Source organism: Bombus impatiens, unplaced genomic scaffold (genome assembly GCF_000188095.3).
Source record: "Bombus impatiens unplaced genomic scaffold, BIMP_2.2 scf_0640, whole genome shotgun sequence".
Taxonomy (NCBI): domain Eukaryota; kingdom Metazoa; phylum Arthropoda; class Insecta; order Hymenoptera; family Apidae; genus Bombus; species Bombus impatiens.
In genome coordinates this window covers 2,395,281-2,421,851 of record NT_177059.1, presented here as the reverse complement: position 1 = coordinate 2,421,851, position 26,571 = coordinate 2,395,281, and the positions used below count along the sequence as shown (strand labels likewise).

Genomic DNA, 26,571 nt, shown 5'->3' with positions numbered 1-26,571 from the left:
CAATTCAAGACAGGTTCTGATACGAACGATGATGCAAAAATAATTATTTCGCCAAAATGGTACAACATAGTACGTTAGATTAAACGAAAATTCCGATGATACGTTAGGCTTGTCCCCCGAACCAGTTTCTACGATGTTCAGTTTTGTCCTTCGATTAAAAATCGTTATTCTCATACGTCTGAAACCAATTAAGAGATCATTTAATCTCATCCGAACTCTCGTTCAGATGACACGAACGATATCGAACGTAGCGGTTCGACCACTCCAAACGACACTTTGCTCACGAGCTACCGATGTATCGGTTCAACGTCATAACGAGCGTTAATTATGCATGCTCACGAAGGCTCGATGGTATTTCGACCATTAAACGTTTCAGACCACTGACAGAGATCCTCCGTATGGCGGGATTTACGCGGACTTTTCGAGATTGTCAGTCGATAGAACGTGGTTAAAAGTAGAACGTCGGTTAACACTCCTAAGCAAGCCGAGTCTTTTGCCTCGTAAATGTTACGCAACAAGTCACCGTTGAATGAACCGCTTCCTGTTATCAACACGAACTCCTGATCGACTTCGCGTATCCTACAGCTAATTACATTACGCGAAACCAACTCGACTTTTCATTTTCTAAGGTCTCATGCCACGTACGCGTGGAGTCAGGTGCAACGGTATAACTGTATCTCTCGAGTTTCAGGCTTTTCTTGAGAATCGCAGCATTCGATGCTTCCTGTCGATCGCCAGGTAAATGCAAATTCACGCGTTCGGGCGTTCCTTAGCCGGTTCACACGTTCGTACTATGCATCGGCCGAGAAATTCAGGCCGGGGCGTAAACTCGGGCGTAAACAATTTCGATCGATAGTCGGAAAATAATGGACAATCCCGTTTTTGTAATGATCATCCGACTCGGATCGTACAGATATCGTGTATGTTACCTATTATCTGGATTATTATACGCAACTTTCGTTCCATCTGTTCGTCTTTCTTACAATTTTAAAGTTTGCGACGAAGCTTGCGACGAAGAATAACGAGTTTCGATCGTGTTTCTGTAGTGTGTCTCAATAATGCGTCGCGTTTCGTGAACATCGCAGTTCAGTTGTGTAGGTTTGTCGTGTAATAGAATTTTCTTTCTAGTTTTTCCAAGATACGCTACATATAAACACAGCATGAACCATAAGGTAGGAATTTTTATGCCTCGCACGGATTATATACACCGTATATGAATTTGTGTTTTATTATTCTTTAGCCTTTCAACTCGTTTATTTGTTATTGTTATTAGTTCCTTCGGTATATTTGCATTGGCAAAAATAATGTTTTTATTTGCTATATATTCGACCTCGCGAATATCATAATGTCACAGTTATTACGCAGTTGATCGCAAACACGACGCCGCTCGATAGAAAACAGGATTATAAGGATAGGCTTTCGCACGAAGATCGCGAGCAAAACCATCGAGACGGTACATATATAGCGGATAAATCTTTCCTGCAACATCTTTTCCAATGGATGGTTTTTGTGATAATTTAGATTTCCCTGACATCGCAGTCGTTTTAACGTCACAGTAACGGTATCCTCGATCTTCGACCAGCCATATGTTCGGTCTGCTGGTTGGAACTTTCCTTTCCAGAGGCCCGTGATCTTGCCAGGATCCTAAGTTCGTCACAATGTCATAAATATTCTTGAATTTTTTCCAAGTTTATAAAATCATAGAGATTAGACGAAGGAAGAAATAGCAACGCGAATGATATCGAGTTAAATCTTGAAAATTCACAACGTCAAGAGACTATATAATTTAAACGAAAAACATAAGTCGATCAAAAAACGTTATAGACGAATGAAATCTTGCATTAACGGAACGTTAGCTCTTAAGAAGTTAAACTATAATAAGGCAAAACGATCAACGTGATCATTTTAAATCTGAAATAGCGCAAAATATTCAATTTGAAAATGCAAAATTAATTCTATCGGTTACAGGAGCGAGATAAAGATCGATAAACTCTGGAAAGACAATACGTAGCAAGAAATATCGAAATTTACAAACCTGAAACATCGTCATAAACCTGAAACTTAAGCCACGTTCCTCTAACGCAATTATCATAACTATGTCAAAGGAAAGATCAAATAAAACCGTCCAATCGGAATCTTAGGTAAATGAGATCCTTTATCTATCAACTGTAGTCAACTGCAGTTTCTCCTCCCTTTGATGGGTAAACGTGATCAAACGTCTTTTTTTTTCTCTCCGCGCTCCAGCTGTTAACTCTAAGTGTCAACCAATAATCGATGGGATTTCTTTAATTAACGTCGACACACTTCTTGGATCGCGGTTCACCGACCTTACTCCAGTTGGATTTCTTCGTCCTCGGCTCGTCAGACGTCTCAAATCGTGATATCGAACTGCATAGTGGCTTGCTGCGAGATCCCGCGATTTCGCGACAACCAACACAACCTGAAATGTATAACGGGATCGATCTTAGCTATTGTTTCGAATGGTACCGCGAGAGCGATCGATAAGCTAATCAACGAATTGCTCGAAATAAAAGCTTATTATCGCCAGAGCTCTGCATCGAAGCCAGTTATCGCGACGATGCTGCGTTTTCTGTCGAGGATAGCGGTACGATCGCCATCGAGCAACAACGTAATCGGTCACGCAGTTGGTACAACGTTTCATCGAATTATAAAATAGTGCGTCGATAGAATATTTCGTTGGATTACGGAATCGTGGGTAGCTGGTAGTGGGTAAAAGTATCATATGTGTAATATGGTTAAAAGATAGTAGTAAACTTCATAGTATGCAATAGTGGATTAAAATAAGAAGATGTTACGTTGAGTTTTTCGATCTTTTCTAGGACTTACGTACATTCATCGAACACGTAATTAACCGTGTTGAATTAAGTAATTTGGTTATTCGTTGGAAAGCTAGAAGCTCGTGTGCCACAAACGATAATTATCGTTGACGTTGCGCGACAGTGAAATCTACAAGATCAATATTTGTCTTTCTTTTATGGGACAAGCTTTATTAAAGACCGCGAGTAGAACGAGCAATTCAGGTTAATGTAGACGTTAAAATATTCCTTTGAACATGATTTAGTGCTATTGTAGCAGATGATAGCGTAACTTGCAGAGGCTGCATCAAGCGTTCCACGTCGTAAAGAGCAGTTTCTACGAATCGGGAAAAGAAGGTGAAGGTCGGATAGAACAGCAGGTATTCACGTGGGAACGAAATCGCGCTAACTGGTCGAGTTATCTACGAAACTTGATAAATATTTCGCGTAACAATCCGACGATACATATTTTTAAAACACCAGACTGTAAATCGTTGAAAATTGCAGTTGTTTATCGTACTTGTCGAAAAGAAGATAATTTTATAGTTAGGAGAATCGATATTCTCATAATGCTCACGTATTTTTTCATCTTCAAGCAATTAGATTATCGTACGATAATCGTTTTTTATAATTTTTTAACAAGCATAAATACATAAATACATAAGTTGGTTTCTCGACGCGCTTCAGTCTGATTTTCGCTAATGACATCTGCGTGCATCGCTCAAGAAACGAGTAATCGAGGTAGAGATTCACCATGGTGCTGTTTAAACGCTTGAAATTCACTTTTCAGAGCGATTATTCTCTCGAGAGCGGTTCATAACGCAGCGAATCGTTTTTCAAGACATAATTTACAACGTTGCAAGTAAATCGTCCGCAATTAAACAAAAAGGAAAGCATCTTAAAAAATTATTCGAAAGTGGACTATGGTAATAGCTTACGAAGGTAAAAGAGAAGGAATTTCTGAAAAGCATCTTTTATCAATCTTGCGCTGGGTTCGTCGATTCGTCGTATTTGAACGGACTCGTCTGTCTCCGGTAGTTCATCGACTTGGACGCGAACATTGTGTGCCGATGTAACTATGGTTGTACTATGGGTATGATTAGGTAAGAGAAACCAAAGTTTACACTCGTTTTAAACGCAATAGCAGCAGGCAATTTGTACCTTGGTAAAAAACGATGTGCAAAAAACGAGTACAGTACATAAAGTACAGTACATAACGTGTGTATTTGGTTGTTTGTACTATGATGTTTGAGCTGATCGACAGAATACGTATACTGATTGAACGTTAGAACATGTCTATACCGAATGATGGCTCGAACGTGTACATCGAATGTGTACAATATTCACGTCCTGCTCGTACTATCCGAACTCTCAAGTTCGTTCACGACACACGCTGAATGGCTGTTGTAAAAATTAGTTTTTCAATCAACGGCGTCCTGAATGTCACGATCGCTCTTCCATGCGCCCTTGACGCGCCTTCTCCTGGCAAGAATGGGATGGTATCCGAACTGACGCGAGGCGTTCGCTTTTCCGAGAAGGTCTCGATACTCCTGCAGGTCAGAAACCTCGGAAACTTGTACCGTGGCGATACGGTTTCAAAGCGTGGACTTTGGAGACACCGAGTTTACAACGTACTCTTCGCTATCGAATGCGAAATAAACTAACAATTCTAAATGCGATTGCTCGCTTAATACGAATTTACGACCTCGTTATAAACCTCACCGACGAGCACCGCACGTGGCTCCTCGGTGTGTTCGATGCGTTCCATGGCGGAAGGATATTGGTAATTTTCTATAGCATGACTTACAATCTTACGAACAAATGTTTAAAAAAAAGTATCTTAGAGATGTTGAATCAGGTTCATCGCAATTTGTCGCGTTGATGATTTTCCGAGACGCGACTGATTCTCTAATACGATTCGTAAGTAAAGGATAGCAATAATCAAATACGCTTAAAAACGAACCAATTTCTGAAAAATATCTTAGGTCAGTTCAATCAGGATTCTTCGTAACAGTGAGTAAAACAGATTTCATAAAAAAAAAAAATAATTCCAAGAAACTACCTATATATATTTAGGCTTTCCGTTCACGAAGAACAGTCCAGCAGGAGGCAAAAGAAACAAGAGTTACCCGGAATCTATTTGACTTGCATGACCGTATGATAATCGTTGGACTAAATTCAGTCTACAATGGCCGTCTATTTATTCGCGATTTTTCGTTGCTCGTATCGGGATTGACACGGTGTGAACCTGTATTGTCCCAAATCGGCTTCGGGTCATAGATCAGGAAACACGGGACATTACTTCTATCGATGGAAAATAATGTACAAGTTGAACGAAACTTTGCCTCTGTATAGACATACGAAGGTAAATTCAAAAAGATGTATTTGTACGATCGATTAGCGAATAATAGGATAATTATTCGGTTGCCGGTAGCTAATTACTAAGGGAAACTTACTCGTTTGCCTTCTTTAATTATTCCCTCAATATACTAAGTACATCGGCTGTATTTACATACTGTTTAAACATGGTTTAATATAGTCGACAAAATAACCCTTTCACGCTCGATGTTGCGTATACCCGACGATAAATATACGAACGTTGTGTCTTCTTTACGCAAACACGTAAAAGAAATTCGGCTCCGAACGGATTCGTTATCAAACGACATAACGGAAAATGACGACGGGAGAAAGTTAAATATTTACCGTTTGACGCGAAAAAGTCACGCCGTAAAGAGCTCGCAATTGCTAAAAGGTATCGCGTTACTTAACCGCCGGTCGAGTATTTCAGTTGTCCGATCGTCGAATGAAATACAGCCTAACGCGTAGAATGGAACGACCTGCGATTGTATGTTCACCCTATGTAGGTTGAAGCCCTACAGAGTTCCGCAGCCGTTTCTGGGACAGTAGTTTTAAAGTTTGCGCGCAATAGTTTTGAAGCACGAAGCTAGAAGACCAACGTCGGTCTCTATAACTTTCGGAAACTCGGCCAAACTTACGCACTCGCGCTTCCCACCTAGTCAGACGGTAGACGCTAACAAATGAATCTCGTCGGAGACGCCACTCCATAAACCGTAACTTTTTCAAAGAAATCGATTCCCTCTCGAAATAAACGACGCTGTACGAGTAATCGAACGGGCCGAGGAGATCTCCCGCGTGGGTGTATTTTAAACAGTTTATAAGTGACTATTTTAAACCTGTCGTACTCTTCTAATAGGAATCGTTCGTTCGAATCATCGTTTTTCAAATTAGAAGATAAAAGTCACGATTATAAGATTTGATGGTGTTTCTTGAAAAAATATCGTTCGTTGTATCGTCGCGGTATTATTTTGGGAAATATGCGACTAGCTATCTACCTGTTGTATCGAGTCGAACATGTCAAGAATATAGTAGAATGCGGTTGGTTTGATGAAACCAGCATTTTTTACTAACTACTTAATAAAGCTTATTTCACGAGCGTTATCCGTTTTTCATTCGCGATTGACGCGTTTGCTACGCGATTTAATTTAAGCTAATGTATTATATACCGTTCGTGTATTGTTCTCGCAACCAGTTCGAACTAGTCCCCTATTTTAATCTCGCGTATACAATTCATGGTTTGACAATCGTTTTCGCTAACGAATTCATAGGAATGGAATACATGCCTTTGTATCAAGCTGACTAGTGTATCGTAAAACGACAGAAATTGCAATTACCTTGTTAGCGAATTAAACCTCATCTTTCTTGATGAGGAAGCAGAAGGAAATAAGTTTGATTCTGAATTCATATACGCAAGATACGTCTCGATTAAAAAGTTGACGAATTCGAGGATTAAAACGTTCGATATTTGCGATACGATACTGCGATCAAAATAAATTAGCGTAAGAGACTATCAATAATCGTTCTATTGAAAATATTAACGATACGAAAGATTTTGATAAATCAATTTGAATCGAAGTTCGTAATCCTGGTATTCCGTTTGAAGCTTTGGCGTGCGACCATGTGCACGTTACTCATTGACGTTCATCGGCACAAAATAAATGTTTCCGTGATGCACGGTAATCTCAGTGTCGGTCATGTAGAGGAAGAGAACAATTTTTCCGATGTTTCGGAAATCATTGACGTGCGTAGTATCATCGTTCCGTGCAGAGGACGAGCGTCAGAACAAAAAGAAAAAAAAAGAGGAATCTACAAAGGCACGAAACGCTTAGACGGCTTTATAACATCGGAAAAGAATCAAACTTCGTCCAATTGTCCTTACAAACGCTTTAGAATTATAAAATGAAAAATAGACATTACAAAAATAGACAATAATTTATCAGCGTTTAATTTCTCATATAATCGTTGAGAGATAAAAAGTTAATTACGAATTTCTAAAGTATTTAATGAACTATATAACATAACATTTCCCGGCATCTTGAAAATCATTGATCTATATGTTTATAAAGGTATTAAATGTGAAATACTTTATATCTCAATTTTAGATTCGAACACGTGCAAATATTCAACGCTTCGTTTTAACGAAGATCAAACGAATTTCTGATAGTCCAAAAATAATTAAACCGATAAAATATAACGGGAAAATGAAAAGAAAATCAAATGAAACGTATAAAAATAATATATCGTCAAATAGAGTAAAGTTCAAAGAAATAATACGACGAATACAAGCCAGTTTTTCAATATTCCGTACTCAAATACACCACCGCGCTCTCGTACCGTTAAGAGGAGAAGAAAATCGATGAAATTTCTAATGACCGAAGTTACTTCGAATTAATCCTTCTGTGTCGCGTAACAACACAGTGCCTTCGTACGACTGCGAAACTTTGACACTATGAAAAGTAATAAATGAAACGTAGAACCTGATAAAAAAAAGAACGCTTCGTTGTAAAATAAGGATATCCACGATATACTTTCTATAGCCAGTGTAAAAAGACTCGGAGAATCCCTCGGTGAAGATATTATTTCCAAAAAGTTAACAACTCGAGCGACGAGTTAACTCGACTTGCTCGGTCAACAGGTTAAAGTGATCTACATCTAAAATTATACATGCACACCGATATAATCGGCGATCGAGTCGCAGATTTTCGGCAAATTGGCCAGGATACTTGCGGGAGTACGGAAAAAGGAAAAGGAGAGTATCGAAACGCGGAGCCGCCGAATGGGAACGAGAAAGAGAGGGCGAGAGAGGTAGGGAGAGGGCGTTTAAATACGAGGAGAGATGCGCGTGCTCCTTCAGTCTGGCGCTAACAGCCCAAACCGATTCATATCCGGCCCCCAGAGGAAAGGAAAGAAGTATCGTGAGGACGAATCATCGATAAATAACAGAAAAGGAACATCTCGAGACGAAGGATCTTCGATTTCCGGGATCCGCGAGAATCGCGTCGTTTTACAGAGAAAGAAAGAAAAAAAGAAAGAAAGAGAGAGAGAGAGAGAGAGAAAGAGAGAAAGAGAGAAAAGAAATTGATAGTGAGGGCTATTCGAAAGGATCAAAGAAAGAGTGCGTGTAGTAATGTGTCAGTGAAAAAGTTTCGATAGAAGCAAACAAGAAGAAGAAACTTTAGAGAAACCGAAGAGAGGACAGAATGACAAACAGCATGAAGCAGACTGTCATTAAGTGAGTTTCATTCGTTTACTATCGCATGAAAGTTGGCTAACGGTGCATGAGAAAATTGGCGGAATCGACTCTTGTGGATTCCAAGAGAAATCGTATGCACAGCGTAGACATTACCATAGAGTTTGCGACGATGTTATGATTTTTTCATGTACGACGATCCATAACATGAACATTTTATTCGATGATTTATCTTTAGGATAGAAATTTATCTTCGGGAAAGTAGTCTCGTTTCACGATATCGTTTATAATCACGATAATCTGATTTTGTCACATCGTTGTGTTTTCCTGGTTTCAGCTTCGTTTCGATCAGAATGATCGTACCGTCTATAAGATCTCTATTTTTCTTTGCTTTTCGTATTGTTGTTTTGACAGAGTTACATAATCTCGTTAAAAACTAGTCACCTTGGTGGAACCTCGCGACGTTAGATTATAGCGAAAAATTATCTTGTTTTGGCGGATGAAAGAGTGTTATCGTTGATAAGGATATGTGGAGGTAGTTAAAGTAATCGTTTGCTTGGTTTATTATCATTGCAAATGCACATTGGCTATTGTTCAGCTGTAACACGGCGAATTTGTGTAGAGACGTTTCTAGCAACGATAAACTTAACCGACTTCTCAAATAACCGTATGAATGTCCATAAATTGAGTATACATTGGCTCGACAGGAGGTTCATTAAAATTAAAGAAAAGAAAACAAAGAACCGACGAGTGTTTTGTTTCCTTTAAACGCGGAGCCATCGCTCTGTTTATTTGGCTGCGAATTTGGCGCCGAGATAGAAACTTATCGTGACGTACATTTACGATTCGGTATTATATCGATTCAAAAATAACGCTCCATATTATTTATCATGAATGTTTCCAAAACTGTTAGATGCATTATCGTCTGTCGTAAATACAATAGACCTGTTTCTTTTTATTTCGAAACACGATATTCCAAACAAGCCACGTAACTCGTTAAACCTTCGTTCGTTCGAAGAGGAAGAGGAATTCTTTATCCGGTAGAATCTTCGTTGAGCCTGGTAAATGTTCATAATCGTGACGAAAGAAGATAACTATCGTAACGAAACGTAACGCGCTAACAAGCCACGAATACGCTAAAAGGCACGAATAATCGTTAATTCGACGATATCTTTCGTTTCTTAACGATTTAGCAGTCGATATGTTCGACAGTGTTTCATATGGCTCGGTAAAATTAAATTGTTTATATATAAATCTAACGTCTTATGAATCATCGTTGCTTCTCTTCGAGAGAGATCTCGTGATTTCAATGCAGGCTGGGATTCTCGGTGATAAAACACACCAGCCAGGCGTTGATGTTACGTCGTTATTGTAACCGCAACGTTTTCGAAAGCCCCTTAAAATTCGCCCGCAAGTCCATCCATCAGGTCGTTCGATTTCACTCAAAGAATTTCGAGGTTGTGCAAACCACTTAACGTTTACGATTGTATCGTTTATCGATTAGGTTCCTTTTGTTCCAACCGTCGACCTAATACGTTCTTTTTAATTTCCTCGAGATTTTCTCTTCGAAGATTTTGCAACTCGTAGCACGTTTACTTGCCAGTCATACTTCGTCAAAAACTGTGCATTGATTACGCTTGTAATCGAATCATCGTTCGATATTGTATCTACCGGTTCGTCGCTACACGACAAGAAACTTGGACGATTCATTCGAGACATCGAAGTAACGTCACTAATTCCAATTTACTTCCTACTTGACGAAACCAATTAGTAAGACATTACTAACGATTTTATCGCAAAGTGGAAAGACGTTCTTAAGCTTCTGACGAATCCTATCGCGATATTCAAACTTTCCATGCCTCGATCTCGCTATAGTTTCAATAGAAAACAAATTTCCATGTTTTCAAAATATCTTTAACGTACGATCGGAACTCGTCTATCGATAACTGTTCTCCGTTCTTTCGCGCTTTCATCGAATTTACTAAATTTTCCAACGTTAGAAAATTACGATTCGTTCGAAAACGATGGAAAAATATGCAGCAGAATTAAACTAGACGATCATCCGTCACGTTTCATAACGAGTCACGCAGATCAACGGATCGTTGTATAATTGTACAAAAGATGGAAGAATTTGAAAACTTTATTAAGACGCTTCGATGTTATACGGTTGAAAGGTTTTCTTAGCACGACCATTTTGTTTGTCGCGGGACATCGACACGGTCTTGATCGAACTCTCGTGTTCACAGCTGGTTATAATGTGAATGCCGATGGTGACGCACGACTGCGATCAGCCACTTCGGTAATCGATTGCATCAAAAATGTTTTGCGCCCGAGTTTTTGCAAACGCGACATGCATTTCGAGACGAGGAAACGTGCGGTGAACGTACCCAGCATCGAAGACACATTGATCGTTGTGATCGTGCCTTACGCTCGAGTCACGGTGAAAGTTCTTCGCAGTCAGTTTCACGCTATCATGTTATATCGTGTATTATATTGCGATGATCGGAAAACGATCGATCCGTTAATTAATTATCACAGCGTTCGTTCGAAGATCAGAACGAATTTGGTCAAACTCTATAGAATCGATCGCGATCTTTAAATGAGAATCTTTGTTGCTCGAAATATACATCTGTCGACAAAACGATATATAAGTTACTTTGCCTATATACGTGTTTTAACGTTACCTTTTTATTCCGCTTGCATAAATTATATCGTTATACGGTTATAGTATTATTTCACTGGCCGGTTTTTATGAATGAACACAACTGCGAGCATATAAGAAAATGCTTACGCGTACGTTCAATTAATTGCAGAGAATAACGTTGCATTTCTATTCATTTGCATAGAATTTAAAGATACGTTTTTTGTACCTCGCAGCCACCGTGTACGCATGGAACGAATTTTAAACATTTCAAATGGTCGATCGTCCAGAGAAATCTACGTGGAAAATAGCTCGCACTTTCCAACGTCGCGTCGTTTTGAATTTTAAGCTTGATTTCACGCGACCAACCTTATCGCTTCCTCGATGCCATGTTTCCGATACACCGACTCGATTTCTTTTTCCAGGTCCTTCGCGGGGTCACCTTCTAAATCATTTTTGCAAACAATCGCGACAACCTTGCGTCGCTTCTCCGACGATCGCACAGTCGCCTCTCTCCTTTATTGATTCCGCGTGGTTTCACGGTCGATAAATGGGATAACGATAATTCAAACGATAATAACGATCTTTGTTTCGATGAAATTTCCCGTGAACCGGTAAATGGAAGCGAATACAATACGTTGCGCGATTGTGAAACGAACGAGGTGCAAAATCAATTTCTGCGCTTGTGATCTAAACGAGTACCGTTTCCTCCTCTTCCTATTTTATTCGCTCGTATCAAGCAAAAGCTTCTGCTATATAAAATCTGTTAAATTTTACATCCATAGACTACCTAGAAATAGATTTTTATCTGGAAAATAAACTATCGACGATACGTTAAAGATGATACCAATGGTTTCTTTTCTATCGTAGATCAACTTTCCACTAACTAAGTAAACTCACGATGTTCTGCAATTATACATCTCGTTCGCTTATAACAAAGAATGTTATTGTTACATTTAATCACTTTTCTTGCACGTTATTTTCTCAAGCTGTGAAATGAAGCGTGTAAAAGGAAATTCGTGAATGCAAATAGGGTGAAAGCAAGTGAAAAGTAAGAAGAAGCATCGTTTTTAATTACCTCGTATATTGTATGCAGATAAACTTTTTTTTTTCTTCATTATTTATCACACTTGGATATTGCCAGTAAGAAGAATCGATAAAGACGATTAATAGATATGTTAATAAATATGTGTACGTTGTTATATCGTGAATACGTAGACATTGGTTGAATTGAATAATTGTAGCTGCTGGCAGTCGCTGTCGTAAAATTTGTAAGGCCATGCAATTTTTCATTTCACACAAATTACAGTCTTTGCGATGTACGTAATGGGAAGTCATTATTTTATTTAAGAAATACCGTAATAAATTTACAAATTAGGACTAAAGATCGCCGTTGCGTAACAGCTCGGTTTCCTCTTTATTCGAAAACAGATTGTCTTTTAAAAATATACAATGTTTTTCCTATGAAATACGATAATTGTTAGTATATTCATAAGCTGTTGCACGTCCGCCAAATTTAAAAATAGAGAAACGATTGAAAAATACCCGCATGCAGGCATTCCTTCGGCAACAAATCCAAGGTACGTTCGTCTCATAAAGACATTATCGTCGGTGTTCGTTCAAGGTGGCCGTTTATCTTAGTGAAAAACGGAACGGAAATATACACGACATTGAGCCAAAGATATTGCTACAATCTCATTAACAGCTGAAAACAGATTCGCTCGGTGTAACATTTTTAGCGATTCGCCATGTTCATCAAAGTACCCATATGCATTCGTGAAAGCAACCATATCGATAATTCGGAACGTAATTAATATATTTGACGAAACTCGCAAAGGTGGTTCTAACGACAAGGCAATCGTCTGAAGCAATGATTTCGTCCGTAGAACGAAGGTGTTGTACTTGACGAATAAATGATCGAGGAAAGAAATAAAACGCTTAACAGGACCCCGGTGTCTCGTTAAATTTTATTAAATTCGACAAAGTAGAATTGTTTCTTGAAGTTAAAAAATTTGTGGCCACGAAAGACAAGAGCATAAACCCAAAACTGTCGCATAAAAGTGTTCGTAAAAGAGGAGGAAATTTAGAAACTTTCGAATTTCTAAGATAAAGTCGATAAGCGTTGAGTAAACTTAGTAGCGTAACATTTCAACGGTTTAATAAGTTTTTATATGGACGGCGCTAAATTGTCGATGAAATGGGACAAGTCGTTTGTGTCATGACGCTAATTATCTCTGGCTGCCGCTTCTATCGTATACCTGGACCTGACGACGCGACGCCGCCACGTTACGCTATTGTGATACCTTAACGTTGCAACACGCGTTATCGTAGCAGCATAAGCAACGTCGATGGTTAGGTAATTCGTCGACGATATCGTAGTCGATGGTATAAGTAAATTCGTTGCTCTTCAAAAATAAACAACAACGTGCGAACAAAATTCGCAGATTTTCTTCCATTCGTTGGACACGATGTAGATACGATTTGCAGGTATAAAAAGGAGTAAAGGGAAAAAGTGGTGCACTTTTTATCAAAATTTTTACGACGCCTTCGTAAGAGAGGAAGTGAAAGTGGTCGATTTCCAGCGAGTGACCAACCGGGAGAAACCTCGCGATCTTAAAATAAAACTTAGCCAAAGATGCACGCACGCAGTTTGCACGGCATGAATTATGAAAGTCGCGCGTGTTGCAAGCATTTTACGCGGTTCCACGCGAATCGAAGGATAATAAAACAATCGTACGTATGCTGATGCACCATATAAATATTTGCAAGCAACCGCGGCCGTGTTGAATTTTGAAATCAAGGCAAACAAATGGTGCACGATAAATATCCTGTTCGATGGTCTAAGATGTAAAGTTTATTTGCTTTTTTATTGAAAAAAGAGAAGATAGTTTTAAATGTTCTACATCACGCCTAGTATATTTTTATTCTATTTTATTGTTTTATTATACGGTAATATTTTAGCGTCGTTACGATAACGTTCATTGAAATTAAGGTGTTAAGCCGAAAACGTGTATTTGTGGAAAGAAAATAAAGCGGGTATCTCCTACAAATAATTTTTGACGTTTCAGTTCGATACGTAAAGTTCAAGCAGAATCTAAGCAGAGTTCTAAACGTCTTATTTAGTTTAGAATTTCTTTCGTTCAGTATATTTGGCTTTGGTTAATCTCAAGTTACGTAGGTGCGTTTGCTTGGACACGTGAGAAAATATCTAAAGTTACGTTTTATAACAACTTTTTTAGCGAACTTTGCTTGTTACAGTATATCGTGTGTATGTACTTTCTCTTGACTCGTTCTATATGCTTTTGTCTATAGTGGAAGAAAAACAATAACAAAGAACGTATAAAATCAATTTAAAGCAGTCTTGCTGCTACCACATCTTTCTTCTATTTTTACCACTTTCCATTTCGCGTGTATACTTTCACGATACTCCACTTCCTAAGAGATATTTGCGATAATTTCGTTGTTTCCAGCGACATTTTGGACGAAATTCATTTTCAAGGACCCGTTATCGTTAAAATTTCAAACTTGCGAACAAGTTTCGCCGTGAGAGATTCTCGGAAATTAATTTCATCCAAAAAGTTGTTTAAATTTCGTATCGATACTGCTTAATCTAATCAACGTGGAATTCCTTTCGTCCTATTCTCGACCGATCTGCACACAATACATACTGTGTAAAGAAGTAATGAAAAAGAAATATTGTTCTTGTCTCTGGTACGTGATTATGGCTGAATCGCGACGTTCTTCGTTTACATACCTGCTTGTGCATAACCGGTTATATTTACCGATAGATCTTTGTCTTATCAAGCATACTTCTTTGGCTTCTGTAGAAAAAAAAGACACGTTACTTTCTACAGGAAGTGACTGTTTCGCGTAATACTGGTTCAAGACCGATATAGGACGATTGTTCGATCGTTCGAGCATGGCTGGCGTTGGAATTGCACGTATTTGTACATATGTTTTTCGTTAACGTTTTAAAAAAATTGACTCGCTGATAATACAACGATATACGATTATACGTACGAGAAAAGTTCGATAAATCGGATTCGAATTTACGTGTACGATGATTTTTTTGAAACCTTTAACTTAAACCACGATAACCTCCATCGAACGTGCTTTAAAATTCGTTTCACCTTTGCCAGTATCTCGTCTCTTCCTGCTACTTTTTACTTCCGTGATAAGCGTTTGCAGTCACCTTGAAACCGCAAAGTATCGTGCCTGACGGAACTAGACATATCACGAAGGTAGCCAATCGAATTTGTATTCCACGCGCTCGCTCTTTTGTTTCCTTATCGCGTGCACCCTGAAGAACAGCCGAACGAGGTCCCCTAGTTTTGCGAATTCCTGTTAAAGAGGTCAGCGAAGAAAGGAACCCGGTTTCGAACGAATTAATTGAAAATCGAGGCGAATACCGGTAAACCCGTACTACGCTGCTGCGAGATCTTCGTTCTCGGAGAGGACCTCGTTCGACGCCCACGTCGTCTCTTCAATGAGAAAATTGGAGAAACTGCGCTTCGCAACTGCACTTTTTAAGAATCTCGAGCGAACGTAACGTTGAACGTGATAAGTCCCATGCGAAACTGGCAAATTGAGGAAGCAGGTTTTAAAGTAGCCGTGGAACGCGAAGCTACGAAATCTGCAGACTCGCCGTCTCCAATTTTAACGAATCGTGTAATTTGCGAATATAAAACGATCGTATAATTTCAGACAATTGAATTGTAATTCGTCCGCGAGAATTTTGCAGAGGTGGTTTATGGGATTCGCGGTCAAGATCGCGAAGAACTGGCGGCGCAGTTCGAGGACACGAGACGAAGTAAACAATGGAATTGCAGAATTAATTTCATGTTTGGAATTAAACAATCGAACTTGGATGGTCAGATAATCGAACGCTACTTTCCATATCTATCTAATTATTGTTTAAGTACTACATTTAAATTTTACTTCGATAGACAGCGAATATGAAAACGCGTTATTTATTACGAAACGATGAATTCTCTTTTTTCGTTTAATTATCGAATTTTACCCGACGGAATTTCCCTCGCTCAGCTAATAACTTCTATTCCGATAAACCGAAAGGATCCGATTAAATTCGATTTCGATTATCAAGCGATGATTTCGACGATGTTAACTAAAAATAAAAGTGATCGAGTGGAATGGAAAAATTATAAGAAGGTCCGAAGAAGGTCGAGTCTCGGGGCACGTGCAAAAGACACGATTCGATTATTAGCATGCAATCCACGCTCACTTTGTACCATTTCAATCCGACACGGTTTCGTGGTCGCCTGACCGACGAAATGCTCGCTGGAAGGTTCAACCGGGCCTGACCGGAGAATTTCAACTCCAAAAGGCAACAAAACATCTCATTACTTCCACCTCGTTGCACACAATACACCCATTGTTCAAGTATATTTCGAAGAACCGATTAGTATCGAGAATTAAATTAAAACGATGGACAAAGCGCGAAAAGCGACGACTTAATCGGATCGTTTCTTAACCGGAGAGTTTAACGAAATTCTTAGCTGCTTTACAGCCAACAGACGTTAACGGTAAAAGTTATTATTATTGCAACGCTACTTGTACAACGTTTGCTCGATTTACGTTTCGTTTAAGATTTATCGCGCGTTATTTACTTGGAGTGCAGTTTCCAAGAAACTTGTTGTTATTCCGTGAATCGAACTAAGTACGTTTGCTTGGTTCCACGTGAAATTGGATATTGGGTGCTGGTTTTCCAAGCTGTTTACATCGTCCGAACAATCTATTCCGCGTGTTTTGCGACCAAGCGTGATTGCCTGGCCACTGACGCGACAAATTCGAAATCGACCAGGCCACTAATTTTGTCCTCCCGAGGGCAGATAGCGCAAAGTAGGGGATGCCTCCTCGTGCTTCTCTGATAATCTCTCGATAATCTTGATGCTTTTACACGAAACTTTTAAGGACCTTACCTAACTTAACACTCGTTAAATGTTCCTACTGCTTATTCTCGTGTCTGATGTATTTTTAATATCTCTCATTCCCGATCCTTCGGCAATTTACGACACTGTCGAATGGTTAAATAGCTGATACATTCGTTCAAACGACTTTGATGCTTTCAAAACCTTTCCTTCTAACTGCGTAAAAAGATTTCTCTATCGATCGTTAATAACAGAGACTGACATTTTCATAAAGAAGAAGTAAAACGCACCAGAGTCAGGACCAGTTTTTCCCACGACGAATACACGCATTAACCCAAACGACACTTCTAAGAGAATATCCTAAAGAGAAAGAGGGAGAGAGAGAGAGAGGGAGAGAGGAGAGAAAAACAAAAAGAGTGGCGTTACACGGTCGAGTTACCCATTATCGATTCATCGATCGCGCGAGCGGCGAGCATCGCGATATTTACCGCTGGATCGCTGTTTCGTTCGCACAGGAAGTGTGTCAGGGTGATCGTAACCGAGTTTTCACACGATGAAGCGCGTTGTTGTGTCGGTTTCGTGACGCTGTTAATGGCATGGAAATTCGACCGCGTGGAGGGAAAGAAGGACACGCTCCAAACGATTTTTCCCAGGTTTTAGCCGGCTTCGAGATTTATCACGAGCTTGGCCATTGACTTCAAAGCGTCCCGGTGCACGCCGTCCCTGGAAAAGGTCAATACACTCGAGTTGCATCGCGTCGCGAACCTTATTGCTCGGCTCGACGCCCGCTACGCCGTCGTCCAACTTGAAACGGTTTACTTACTGTAACGGCGGTGAGCCGATTTACTCGCTTCTCTCGCCTTTGTTGCCACTCGATGCCAGTACCCTACGTGTGTGCAAACGATAGGAGGATCAAGCCTCTCGTACGCGATGAGAGCTGCTTTTAATTAAAATTTGATTGCGCTACTCGCACGGCAGGGCTGTTAAGTTTTGTCGTAAAGTTAGCAGCGATAACGTAGTTGTCAATGCGCCAAGCGTAGAGTTTTAAGAGAGTTTCGGAGGCGCGTCTAAAACGTGACAAAGGAATATTTAATCTTAGATAAACCTGTTTCATTTGCACTCTGTAGTTTGTTATGGCGGCACGTTTCACCCTTTGACACTCAGATCGCGTAAACGTAACATCGTGCTAGACGATAAACGTATCTGTTTTTAGGGTGAAACTGACCCTGATCCTAATTAGTAGTTGCTCGATTCGGATCGACGAAGAAATTGCGATCAATCGCAGCTTGCTATTCCGATAATCAAATAAGATTCTGATTTTAAAAAGTTAAATTCAAATGTTTTAATTGGCACGCAACGTTAAAAAGCAGAAAAAGAGAAAAATATCATAGGACAGAGAGAGCAGTGGTCGATTTTTTGCTATTAACCGAGTGTTAATGAAACTTTCATAAAATAGACATCGCGATAAGCTCATTGATGACTCGAATGGCAAAACACAGATTAGCACGATCAACCTCGTTTGATAATATTTGCGTAAAGAGCGGATAAATTACATATTAATATTCCTTTTTACTAGAACGATTAAACGGTTATCGTGCGGTGTGAATAACCAGGAATTACATAATCGCGAGATTATGTTCATAAACTTTGTACAAACGACGTAAAGCTATAACAACGTAAGTAACGCGAAGCTATATATTGTACCTATGCGTGTAGAATATTTATTATTATGGGAACGTTCACCTATTTGCCCAATAACGTTGTTACGTCTGCCAATTGAAAAGTTTACACGCTTTAAACGTTGCACTTAAATGCGGTACTAATGTCAAACTTCTTCCGATACGAAAAGAGTTAGCACGGTATTTAGCCATAATTCTTACAGCGGAAATTATAAAACGGTATTTATGGTTACTGCCTATGTATTTCTTTCCTACTTTACTTTGCATAGGATGTTCTAATTGAAAGTACAGTTGTACCACCGCTATTTGAATTAATCGTCATCTTGCAAATAACGAAGCTACAGATTACACGATAGAACATCGATATTGATTACTTTCGGAACATTCGTAGACAAAAGAGTAGAATATTAGAATAGTAGATATTCGAATAACAGAGACGAAGTTTGAAATATTCCGCAATTTTATCTTCCATGATCGATATCTATACGATGTATCTAGCGAAACCAGAAATTGAAAAATCTTCGTCATCGTAAATAAGTATCGACGGGTTTTATGCTATTCTTCGCTTCGTCGCTAGTATTGGGAAATATCTAATTTTCTTACGCGACGACCAATAAGCTGAATAAGTTATACCAGTTAGCCTTGGGCTGTATTTTATCGATAAATGCCACTATATCGTCTACACCCATGATCGATCGAACAAATCTTTTCAACGTGTACGTTGAAACGTTGAAACATTGTACGGCAAATGTACTTCCTACTGTTCAAATTTATTATAGTTATTTCGAAACACGTCGCGTTTAGGTGCGTTCAAAAATTTGATCCGGTTACAATGTAATATATCGAATTTTAATAGAAGCGCTAGAGTAAAAGAAATATACGAGATGTAAGGGCATTATAAGAGATGTAAACCGAAAGTCGTCCAAAGCCGAAACGCGTGGACTAAGAATAAATAAAATAAAAATAAAAAATATATTTTATTTTAACGTAACAGCTAACAAAATCCAATGAAACGATAATATAATACAAACGACGTTAAGCGGTCGAATGGAAGAAAAACAAAATCGCGAAGAAGCCGAACGAAATTACTACAAATAATACAAAGATAAAAAATTACGTCTACGTATGTTGCTAACAATGAACGCATTTCGCTCGTTTAAGTAGTATTTGTACGAGCTGTTTCAGTTCACGCTTGGCCGCCAACTCGAGCTACTACTACTCGCTATCGAAAGGTAATCAGGTTCTGCGTAACGGTGATCTAGAAGAATATTGTGACTGGTTTCGACGTTCTACGCTCGTTCGTACTGCTGCAATTATTCGCGTAGAGCGTAGAATCTACGGGGAAAAGGGTCGAACCGCTAGTTCCAGCGACACAGTCTGGCGAGCCGTGGTTTTATACCACGCGCGATAAAAAGATGACGCTTTATCGACTGCTTTCTGAATCCAGAATTATAAAGAAACGTTTTTACACAAAACTACTATGGTAGTAGTATCGGCAGTAGTAATAGTAATAACAGTAGTAGTAGTAGTAGTAGTATTTGTTTATTGCGTGGACTTTCGTCTGTTATTATCTCAAAGTTAGACGAACATTTCGTTCATAACTACGCTTACTTCTAGTTTGCGTTATGCTTATTGACATATTATTTATTTACAATCGATACTCGGATTTATGTTACCATTGCTTATTACCGATGAAAGAGATATACGATACACAGTGGTATAATATCAAGCGGAAAATTGTTACATTCCGATATTTATCTGCCTTGTCAATTTTCTCGATTACCGTTCGATTTTGTTGGAGATGTTGAAAGAATAGCGTTACGATTAATCGTTACGCAGCTTACAAAGAACACGAATTGCGCAATACGATGTTGTGTCACGATGAATAACGATCTGTGTCTATGAGGTGACAATGCGGGTAAATGCAACAAAAGAAATCGATAATGACCATTATGTGTATATCTTTTCGACGGAATCCTATTCTATCTTGAAACGTATTTCTGAAACGTTTATATCATCGTTGCGTTTTCCATGATCCCTCGCGTTATTATTATTAAATTTATTAACGCTTTCGAGCTACTACTATCGCTTTATTCGCCTCGCAATCGGTAAATTAATTTTACTTCGTGAAAGTACAAGTATATATTGCAGCGTGATTTATAAAAAGTGAAATGGGATTGAAAAAAAAGGGGGATGTGTAGACGGATGAGTCATAAAAGAGGGATAAACGCGTGTAAAGGTAATGTTTGAAACGTTTTTACAAAGTAACAAAAGTAATTATTGTGTTTTGCCCGCAGCGGTTCGTTCATGTAGGACGAGATCCAATGATTGCCGAGTAATAAATTGCGGCTTTGTAACTATTCATGAGAGGATTCGCAAGAATTCCATTTCTCATCCGCTTAATCTCCAAACTTACGTAAAGGATGGATATAATTGTAAAACTAATGCTTATATAATCGTCATTTAGAGACTCGTTTATTCTTTAAAAAAAGAAGATATTGAATTTGAATTTGAATAAAATCGATCGCAGCGACCAGATATTCTGCTTGGGTCTTACATTTTCATTTTTATTAAAATACGAATTTTTATTAAAGTTACCAAATACCTTACGTCTTATTTCCTACGAAATCCTACGAGATATCGTATATGTGAAAAAAAATGCGATTTTCTCTCTAACAGATTTTATTTACGACGAAACAGGAAGCTATTCCGGTTTTCCTATTTCGAAACCGTACCACCGCGAAACTATAAAAATAACGATCATCGACGCTCATGGAGTTCCATTTTCTCGAACTCTTTTCTTGTGAATCATAGTTTGCGGTTAATTCGACATAGACTTCAAGGTTCGCGAAACCATTAACACGAAACTATACTCCGACGTATTTCCATTAACAGCCGACTTTTACTACTCGCTGCTGTTTAGCAGAGCGAAGAAGATTGATCTTCGTGGATCGTGTACGATCTACCAGTTCCTTCCAAGGACATAAATACGCGAGGAGCGACGTAAATCTTATCGACGGTCACGTGCCTGGACGGGCCTCGCGTTAAAATTCAAATTGCGTAAAACGAAATTCCCAAATATGTGGTAGAAATTGTTAATCTGTGCCTAAATCTGGCATCGGTAGATTCTTAAAATAATTCGATGTAGAAATTTACGAATACGCGTTTTCTGAAGGTTCGAGGTGATTTTTGATACGACGAATAAAGACTCGTTTTCCTTTGCGTTATATATTTTCTCCTACGTCGTTTCATTCCGATATCTTTGATAGCAGTTTTATATCTTCGATAATTCCAGCGTTAAAAATCTCGCCACATGCCTCTTCCATCTTCTTATCGTTCGGTTAACATGTCTCTCTTTTTCCTATAAAAAGCGCGAGATTATCGACGTTCAGATGAACAGCGCGATAGAAAGGGAGAAGAGAAATATTGACATCATCGTTTTTTATTTTCATTGCGAAACTTTATTTACTGGCTTGTTAATTTCAAATCGCGTGAAACGCAAGTTTCTCGTGATAAAACAGGCCGATAATAATACAATGAAACGATCGCGAAGGGAAGTTCGTCGAGAGGAAAAAAATATTCGTTTCGACCATTCTATGTTTTGTTTCAGAAATCCAACGTGGTGGAAGAGGAGATCGACGTTGGAACGCGGGCTAACCGTGATAGCAGTTTGCGGAGTGCTTTTATGCATCGCGTTGGCTGTTGCACTTGGTGTTCTGGCTGCGAACACCGCAACCTGCGACGCGTCATCCAGAAACGGTAAGAATATCTGCAAATGCACAGTTTGACGATTTGCAAAAGATCCTGACCTATGCCTGAATCCACGATCTCGTACAAAGTGTATTCGATATCGAATACTCGTTCTCGATCGCGGTCGAAGCACGTAGAGAGTTTGATAAGAATCGCGTTCTCCGTATCTTTCCCCGACTAATTGCACTCCTGTAGTTAGGTCGTATGACTCAAGTACACGCCTTAACGAGCTTATAAATGCCATAATTACTTTCAACGTGGATTCACGAAGACGACGAACCATCGTTATACTTCCGCTGCAATTAAAACACTGTCTAACATCGTTTAATGGCTACCATTAACAATCGTTGAAACATCAATCGAGTCCTATGATTCGTATCGTGAATATCAGTTTTCGTCAAAATTCTGTAATTAGCGCTTCAAAGTGATCGTCGCGTATCTCGAAACAACGAGGAAACGGAGAAACCGGTTGTCCGATGATAATCCGTAAATTGTTTCCGTTGCAACTCGTATTATGGCTTTTTAAATGATTTTAAGAAAGATCGGATAGATGTAAAAGTTTTGCCGGCTCGCGTACTGTCTTCCTCAATGGCGTTGCTTCTTTTTCTTTTTTTTTTCTTTTTTTCTTTTTATATAAATTGCGATGGACTTAAATAGAAATTAGTTCCACATAATAACTAGACTGCGCGTTTTATCCGTTTCTTTCCTCGCAAATTCTTTCTCTGCCGTTTTAATTCGTTCAACCGATAAAAATTCGGAAGCGACAAGCTTCTCGATCTCCTGCACGAGGAAACGGTTTGATAACGGTTTCGTGGGTACGTCGAAAGAAAATATTAAAAAGGAATTTCAGTCGCGTGAAAGCTGACCAAACGGGCTTACGATCGAGTCGTCATAAATTTCATTGACAGATAGTGTCACGTGCGACCTATTTTCTCACGTTGATTTATCTTTGCGAATCTACGCGCTTCTCTTGGTTTCTCGAAATATCGTATTGTTGCATAAAACAAGTCGGTATACTAATATTCTTTTTTCCTTCGTTAAATTTCCTAGCCTTTGGAATCGTAGTAATTTAGTTTAAACTATCGATCTACCATCAGGAGAGTCTTAATCGCCGCTACTAACCGTACCTGACGAATGTTTATATCGTGTTGTCGTTATGTAAAATCTATTTATCCAAGGATATACGTATGTATTAATTAGTTTCGTTACCTTCTACAGGTGCGTTACGTAACTTACCCCATTTCTTTCCTAGTTCGACACATATACGAAAGGAAATACGTACCAACTGACCACGCGTATCATTGGCGATTGAAATGGCCAAATTTCGTACCACTATCCGTAGATGACCAAGAGCGATCGATAAAAATACGCGTAATGGATATTACGTAACGTTTAACGTATCGGAACGTAGCGTGTACTAGATAAATCCTGAAATCAAAGCCAAAAAACAGCACTCTCGTCTTACCCTTCTCTCGTCTACGAGATATTACGATCATATGAGTAAGTCGGACTTGCTCGTGCGATAATCGCGTAACTTTATACGGTATGGTGAATCCGCGAATACACATTTCCTCTTTCTTTCGTTATAACGATCGGCCGACGAAGGATATACCGTATCACATCCGAAACGCGTTATTTAACGTATAAAGGTCGTGACGTCAATAAGAGCGTCCCGATTCTGACGCATCGAGGTAAGTGATCATTGTTTTGAGAGTTACTCAGCCGGGCCAGGTCGTGCTTTTCGGCGATCCACGCCCGCGAACTAAATAAGAAGCCCGGCTTTCCAATCTGTATATTTTCGATCGAGTATCGATCGACCACCCGCTGCCATCATTAAAGAAACAACCAAATATGAATCATCGGAATATTTTTACGGATCATCGGCAAACGATCATGTTTTAGAAACTAATCGTCGAGACGATGGCGCCGATACGATGTTTCTTTTTCTTCTTCGCGAACGGTCATGAAGTCGATCGATGAGAATAAAACGATCGGTTTTACGATCCAGTCAGAGTATCTCGACTTTCGTAAATGTGTAAGCCTTCGAACGGCTAGCGAAGCCTTTTCTCGCGTCTCTATTCTCGCTTTCTCTGGAGCAACAACGATGCTTTTTAACGAGAAAGGGAACGAACGCCGAAGACGAACGCGGTTGTTGCAGGCTTTTCAATGAATTCGCGTTGATTGATAGGGGAGGTGGTTGTACACGTTTGAATGGATCAATCGCTTAAGGTTGATTACTGCGATTACACTTTGAGCGGCATCGCGTTGCACGTGTTTGCACGAAGGTTCGTTCAAACTGTGAAGCGAATAGCGACTGGAACAACGTAGAGACACGCCACTGGTTAGACGGGATTTAACGGTTAGATCGCTTTACGTTCCTCGTTCTCGGACGAGCGTATTTATTCTGCCACACCTTTTTATCACTTGAGATACTCTTCGAGACCGCTCTTTGAGCTACTCGTTACAGGTGGATACGATACGTGGAAAGCGCTTTCGTATCTTGCATTCATCTCGAATGATTCTTCTCCTGGTGAAAAATAGGACTTTACGAATATACGGTACAGCACTATGTAAATGCAATAAAAATAAAATTTAATAGTAGAAATCCGTACTCTGTTAGACGATAAGATTGCTTGTTATCACGGCTTAAAAAACGATCGGCACTAACAATCATTAACATCGTGGTCCTGCATTATTTTTGTGTTGCAACTGCATCTGCATCTGCGCCTGCACGAGAGTAGATCCTGTTAACTCAGAGGGATTACCATCCACAGCCGATGCCCTAAATGGATATCAACGGAACAAAGGCGTTCATGTCATTGACAAAGGATCCGGCTGTGACGAGGACGTATGTTACACGAAAGAATGTATCCATACGGGTTAGTAAAAATTTGATCGACTTCGATAAAATTATTCGTCGCGATAAAACTTTTAGCCAATCCGGTCGACCTAGGTAACCGTAACAGGTAGCTTTTCAACTTTCAGGTAGCATCTTTTCAACTGAATTTCCATTTTTTTTTTTTTTAACATCTTTATGTTGAAATTTATATAAAGATCATAAATATTAAGGTTGCAAACGTTTCTAAAAGTTTTATCGTCGCGAATGTTCATTTCGGTTGTCTACCGCTGTACTATTTCATTACGACACGAAAGTAATTTTACTAATAGCGCTAAATCGTGAAACTTTAGCCGCTAGATTGTTGAAGAACATGGATTCCGAGGTAGAACCGTGCGACGACTTTTACGATTTCGCTTGCGGTGGTTTTCTCAAGTCTACCATCATCCCGGATGACAAGACCAGCGTAAACACGTTCACTGAAATTAGCGACGAGCTGCAGAACCAGCTAAGAGCCAGTATCGAGGAGAAAAGTTCACCGGATGAACCGAAACCGTTCAGACTCGCCAAGAATTTATACAAGGCTTGCATGAACAAGAGTGAGTACATACATATGTACTTGGATTGGTTATCTTCTGCTTGCAATAAGCGAGTAAAATGTATGTGGAAAATGTTAAACGGTAATCGCAGGACGTATCTTAGTTAGCGGAAGAAACAAATAAGAACATAAAACGGATTGAGAAAATATGTGGTCGGGTGATTACGGAATTTTTTTTTTTTTTTAGCAGCTATTAAATAAGATACTCAGATTGGAAAATGTAATTATTTCAGCTGTCATCGAGCAGCAAGGTTTAGACCCTTTGCTCAACATTTTGCAAAAACTCGGTGGCTGGCCTGTGTTGGAAGGTGACCAGTGGAACGAAAATGAGTTTAACTGGAAGGAGTCGGTGTACAAATTCCGCGAGATGGGTTACTCTGTCGACTACTTTATAGATTTCAGTATCGGCGTTGATCTGAAAAACAGCACGAAACGAACAATCGACGTACGTATCAGAACGAATTTTCAATCTTTACGCGTGCCCGTAAAACTTTAATCTCTCGAGCCAGCCAACGTGAAATCGTTCTCAAATAGAGTCACATCGACGAAACGTAGAAGTCAAACGCGCGAATTGTTCGTGCAAATTTAACTTTCCTTAAAGATTGTACCATTTAGCGGAATTTTGCAATGGTAATTATTGACTGAAAATTCAAATTACATTTACAATTATAATTCAATATTTATCTAAGTTTAAACGCGTTTCTTGCTAATTGTAATTTTGTTTGCCAAATGAATAGACGATTTGTAATGTGATGATTTGAAATTTAATATTTAAGAATCTCGTTTCCGTGGAATTTGAAAATGTTTTTTTCTTG

At 39.2% G+C, this 26,571-nt stretch overlaps 1 protein-coding gene across 4 annotated transcripts in view; it reads left to right on the top strand.

Moving 5' to 3' along the window:
* The window catches only part of LOC100748897 (neprilysin-2), a 38,651-nt gene that overhangs the window by 8,298 nt on the left and 3,782 nt on the right, over nucleotides 1-26,571 (top strand). For 2 of the 4 annotated variants that reach the window (XM_033322471.1, XM_012389335.3), the window contains 4 exons: nucleotides 22,183-22,331; nucleotides 25,064-25,201; nucleotides 25,512-25,757; nucleotides 25,990-26,201. In XM_033322471.1, the coding sequence (XP_033178362.1) occupies nucleotides 22,183-22,331; nucleotides 25,064-25,201; nucleotides 25,512-25,757; nucleotides 25,990-26,201 (745 nt within the window). Of the gene's footprint in view, nucleotides 1-8,012; nucleotides 8,407-22,182; nucleotides 22,332-25,063; nucleotides 25,202-25,511; nucleotides 25,758-25,989; nucleotides 26,202-26,571 lie in introns of those variants that run through there. The other 2 variants (XM_012389338.3, XM_012389337.3) reach the window with 2 other exon arrangements.